General features: G+C 40.6%; 3 protein-coding genes across 3 annotated transcripts; 1 reads left to right on the top strand and 2 right to left on the bottom strand.

Moving 5' to 3' along the window:
- LOC133036827 (uncharacterized) lies at positions 1-966 on the top strand. Its single transcript, XM_061113586.1, has 2 exons — positions 1-107; positions 421-966. Exons 1-2 carry the CDS (start codon positions 78-80, stop codon positions 964-966), a joined length of 576 nt encoding a protein of 191 aa, XP_060969569.1. The 5' UTR covers positions 1-77.
- An 880-nt stretch (positions 967-1846) lies between these two features.
- On the bottom strand, positions 1847-2626 carry LOC133036826 (uncharacterized). Its single transcript, XM_061113585.1, has one exon. It carries the CDS (start codon positions 2624-2626, stop codon positions 1847-1849), a length of 780 nt encoding a protein of 259 aa, XP_060969568.1.
- On the bottom strand, positions 2623-5123 carry LOC133036825 (uncharacterized). Its single transcript, XM_061113584.1, has 2 exons — positions 4779-5123; positions 2623-4274 (listed from the first exon to the last, which is right to left on the bottom strand). The coding sequence occupies exons 1-2, from the start codon at positions 4780-4782 to the stop codon at positions 2623-2625; spliced, it is 1656 nt and encodes a 551-aa protein (XP_060969567.1). The 5' UTR covers positions 4783-5123.

Here is a 5123-nt window from a genome sequence, read left to right as displayed (position 1 = left end):
TCACTTATGCTAGGGACAATGGCCGTCCTAGGGATGTTCACACTGGCGAAGCCACTAGATCGTGGTTCGTGAAGTTGATGGTGCTCAACGAATGGCTCGAAGATGCTGTAAGTTATTTCTTAACAGAATTAATTTATTGTGTTTTTTATTGTTTGTGCGACTTATATGCGACTTACATGCGATTTATATGCGATTTATACTCACTCTATATGTAATCTGGTTTATGCGACTTTATGCGATTTATGTGCGATGTACTTGCGATTATAAACTGATTATGTTGGTTCGCGATTACTGTGCGATTTTTGTGCGATTGTTGTGCGATTATTTGAAACAATTTTGGTAATTTGCTGTGCGATTTCCTGCGATTCGTTGTGCGACTTTTATGCGACTTCTTTCTAACTGTTTTCATTTGGAACACAGCAAATTGATGCCATGGCGCACTTATTGAGAAGAAGACGGACCCTGTACCCGGAAGTCTACACCCGAAAAGGTGTAGTTTTGGACACATCTGCTCCACAGTTCTTTTCCATGTTTTGGAATATGTGTGAGGGTGACAGGAGCAAGATCAAATGGGATGAGAGCGTCATGAGCTACGTGCAGGGGATACCGCACAGATACTTGCCATGTTGGGAGAAGCAGGAGTACATATACTTTGTGTTGCACCTTCCCAAAGAGCGCCACTGGGTGGCAGTTGAGGTGGATATCGAGAACTGGGAGATCATTGTATATGATTCTGATATCGGTGCCACCGTTGAGGCAGCCATGGAGTCATATTTGAAGCCTTACAGCGAGCTCTTTGCAAATCTAATTCGAGATAGCGGTTATTTCCAATACAACAATTATGTACATCCGGTGGAGTTGGGCGATCTCAGTCAGCTCCTACCCCTCCATTATAGACGAGCTACCTCGGAGGTTGTACCACAAACGAACGGCGAGGTGAATCTCTTTTTCTTTAGTATATTTTGAGTAATTTATTTAATTTTGCACTCCATTATGAATTACTTAACTTAATTGTTGCTAATATTTAGTTTTTTTTTTAGTGGCAATTGTGGAGTGTATGCCATGGAGCACATTGAGCACTTGATGCTGGATCGTTCGTTGGAGCATGTGCATGATGATAACATGCTCACCTTTAGACATAGGTGGTGTGTGGACCTATTTTACCAGAACTTAACGTGGTAGTTTTTTGTAGGTTTTTGCAATGTTAATCTTGTACACATAAACTCCCCTTTTGTAATTGTATTATAATCTCACCAAATTTATATATAACAAGTAAATTTAAAGCTATTTAAATTGTTGCTTGTATCAATTTATTTCTTTTTTAAATTTTTCATAAATCCTGTGAGAAGATGACTTCTTGATAAATTATTTCACTAGGAATCGCATTAAAATCGCACATTCATCGCGCATAATATCGCCAAAATACACAAACTAACAAATCTAGATTACTTCACATCGCAGAAAAATCGCGGCATAATCGCACAATGTCGCCAAAAATACGGTAACCAAAGCAAACTCAAAAACGGGATCCCGTCGATTAACATCGCACAAAAATCGCACAATAATCGCAGGATATCGCCAAAAAATACAAAACAAACCGCAAACTAGCTCCCTGTCGATTTACAAATCGCACGGTAATCGCATAATGTCGCCTAAAATCGGTAAACAAACCAAAAAATTATTAATCTAGGAGAAAAAAGCACAATATCCAAATTATTAATCAGTTACAACACATATTCATTTAAAAATTGGAGAAATGGTTCAAACTCGAGCTTTGCATGTAGCTCTGTTGTGCCCTGAACCGTGACATAGCGAACAATGACGAGGTTCCACTACCACCTGACCACTAGACGGTCGACAGCTTCGTCGGTCTTCTACCCGCATTGCTCTTCCTAGGCCGACCTACCGGTTTTTTCTCCACTGGTACCCCGATTCTTATGTTCTTGATATGTTCCGGTAGTACCCACTCATCCTCCTCGCCAACAATATTAATTGTGGCATCGTAGGTTTTCTTCCACGTTTCTTTAGTGTAATATGGAGAGCAAAGTGTGTACACGCTCACATTCTGACTAACTGTTGCGGCACATGCATGTGGACAAGGGATTTTCAGCATTTGGAAAAGTCCGCAAGTGCATGTTCTCTCCACTAAGTTCACATCACCACCTCTCTCACCTTGAGGACTCGTACCAACGTTGAACAATTGGGCACCATTACGAAGGACACTCCTGAACATACCATCTTTGTGTTGATCCTTTAAATCATTTTCAAAAGTAGTAGCCAAAGGAGTAGCGCACTTACTAGCCTTTTCGAGACGAGAAGCAAACCAATTTTGAAGTGTGAACCTGATGAAGTCAACCAAAATAGTTACTGGATATTTTCTGAATTCTTCTGTCACCTTGTTGAAGCTTTCGGCAGCGTTGCTTGTCATTATGTTGTACCGATCGCCTGGACAATAAGGACGAGCCCACTTTTCAAACCCTATTTGCTCGACGTATGTAGCAATGGCAGGGTCCATCTGTTTCAGCACCTCAAAATGCCTATCACATTCCGTCTTGTTCCATGCGTAAGCTGCAAGCCATATTTGCTTGTTGCATACATCAGTCTTAAACTTGTGATTGACATTCATAGTAATATGCTTGAAGCATGCACAGTGGCATGCTTCTGGGAAAACAACATCAACAGCATGTTCAATGCTTTGATGCCTATCCGATATGAACATAAGATTTTCAACCGACCAATGGCTTCCTTCAACTTTCGCAAGAAATACTTCCAAGAGTCATGATTCTCACTGTCAACAATTGCAAAGGCTACCGGAAACAATTGGTTGTTTGCATCGTACGCAACAGCAACTAACAGTGTTCCTCCATACTTCGTCTTCAAGAATGTTCCGTCGATACTAATCACAGGACGACAATACTTAAATCCCTTCCTACAAGCATCGAGTGACCAGAAACAGTACTTGAACCGGTTATCCTCGCTGACAATGTCAGTAATAGTGCCTGGATTATTCTGTTCCAGCATGTAGAAGTAACCATATAATTTCGTATAAGATTCTGCTGGAGTACCCCTCTTGTACATAACTGCCTTCTCTCTACATCTCCAAGCTTTCTCATAACTCATCTTGATGCCATATTCATCAAACATATCCCTCTGTATGTCTTTTGCCTTGTAGTTAGATCCATCTGATGTGTACTTGTTCTTAATAATGTGACCAATGACCCACGGTGCTGCTTGCCGGTGATCAGAATGTCTAGAATCCAAGTTACATGTGTGTTCGTTGTGAAACACAGTAACCTCAAACATGTCACAAAGTGCCTTCTTCTTCCCCCTTAATCTCCATTTACAATTTTCATCCTTACAAGTAACGTAAAACACATCAGTGCCAGACTTACTTACCATCCACTCAAAATTATTTTTCAGTGCATACCTACCAACTACATTCTTCAATTCTTCCTTGTTTTTGTACAACTTGCCAAGATATATCTCCCCTGAAGGCGTACCACTAAGAGATGTTGTATACACATTATTTTCCTCTATGTCTTCCCTTGTCCACACAAGAGGTTTGAATTTAGTAGAAACTTCAAATTCAGATACAGGAGCACTATTAGAAGGACCTGGCCGACTGCTACTAGTTCCTGGTGTTTGGCGATTCTCACTACGGGGGGGTCTTCTTTGTCGCTCTACTTGGTTGCTTGGAGTTAGTTCCATCCTCAGGGGAGGTACATCAGCAGCCACATCATCATCCACACCCAAATCGACCACAGGATCATTGTTGTAAAAGGGAGCATCGAACTCATCTGAATGATGAAATTCGATACCCACTCTCTCATCATCTACATTAGTGCCAACTAGTTCGTCCAAACCAACCCCCAGATCAGTTTCTGGGACAAAGGTCCCAACAACACTTCTAGGGGTTACATTTCGGGGAGTCTGCTCCAAATTCACATTCTTCTTCACCTTAGTCACAAATAGTGGCAACAAGTTGTCCACACTCATTTTTGCCTTCATGCTCAAGAACACTCGTAGTTGACTATCTTTCACTAAAACCTCAGGTGGAAACTTAGTGCCTTTCATGTACATGTAAAGAACTTCTAACTTCAATTCAAACACCAAGGGGTCCACCTCCAACTCCTCATGCAAAACTTCATGCAACTTTTTCAGTGTACAGTCAATGTCCAATATCAATGTCCTACTTTTTGAGGAATCAAATACCCAGTTCAAACCCTCCAAAGTCCAAACGCCATCATACAGTACAGGCACAAATACAGATGAATCTATCCCAAAGAAAAACAAACAAACTTACATTTAAAAATACCATACTATATCGCACACAGTATCGCACAATATCGTACAATAATCGCTTTACACAAATATGATATAAACCAGTTATGATGTCGCACAAACATCGCACAACAAAGGAAAGAAATCGCATAAAGTCGCACAATATCACATAGTCAACAAAATCGCATAACAATGCACAACATATCGCACACAAATCGCCAAACATCATTATCGCACATAACATCGTATAATAATCGTACAAAGTCGCCAAAATTAATCATGTCATCCCTAACCTCAGATTTCTCATGAAATCGCACAAAACATCGCATGATGTCGCATAAAATCGCAAAAAACAAAAAAACCCAGAAAACCACAGACTGTTAGCCACAAACTCTACCTCCATTTCAAGGACACAAAAGTCACATATTACAACTAACAATGTTCAGATCCATGCAATTCAACAAAAAACTAGACTATTTACTAAGAAAAACACTTACCCATTGCTTTGTTGAGTGAGGTGGAGGTTGAGGGTGAAAATGGTGGAGGTGGCAGTCGGCCGGGAGAGGGTCGATCGGCGGCAGTGACAAAAAGGGAGTGTGTGTGAAGAGAGAGAGAGAGTGCGTGAAGAGTGAGAGAGAGTGAAAGAGAGAGAGAGATCGTGAAGAGGAGAGAGAGAGTGCGTGAATGAAGATGAGAGGGAGAAGAGGCAAATTTTTTGGGTTAGAGGAGAGGGGTATTTTGGGGTCACTATTAAAAGATGAGAATAGTTATAAAATTTTTAAAAGGGTAGTATAATTAAACACCACCTCTAATCTTTAAGCATAATTTATCAAATTTCCCTC

The sequence above is a fragment of the Cannabis sativa genome, chromosome 4, assembly GCF_029168945.1.
Source record: "Cannabis sativa cultivar Pink pepper isolate KNU-18-1 chromosome 4, ASM2916894v1, whole genome shotgun sequence".
Taxonomy (NCBI): Eukaryota; Viridiplantae; Streptophyta; class Magnoliopsida; order Rosales; family Cannabaceae; genus Cannabis; species Cannabis sativa.
Note: the sequence above shows the minus strand (reverse complement) of the source record. Positions and strands in the feature narration are given on the sequence as shown.

Excerpts from the sequence above, each read along its gene's own strand:
- LOC133036827 (XM_061113586.1), top strand. The coding sequence starts at position 78 with ATGGTGCTCAACGAATGGCTCGAAGATGCT. Across the intron at positions 108-420 it reads ACGAATGGCTCGAAGATGCT|CAAATTGATGCCATGGCGCA; the intron begins GTAAGTTATTTC and ends TTTGGAACACAG.
- LOC133036826 (XM_061113585.1), bottom strand. The coding sequence starts at position 2,626 with ATGAATGTCAATCACAAGTTTAAGACTGATGTATGCAACAAGCAAATA.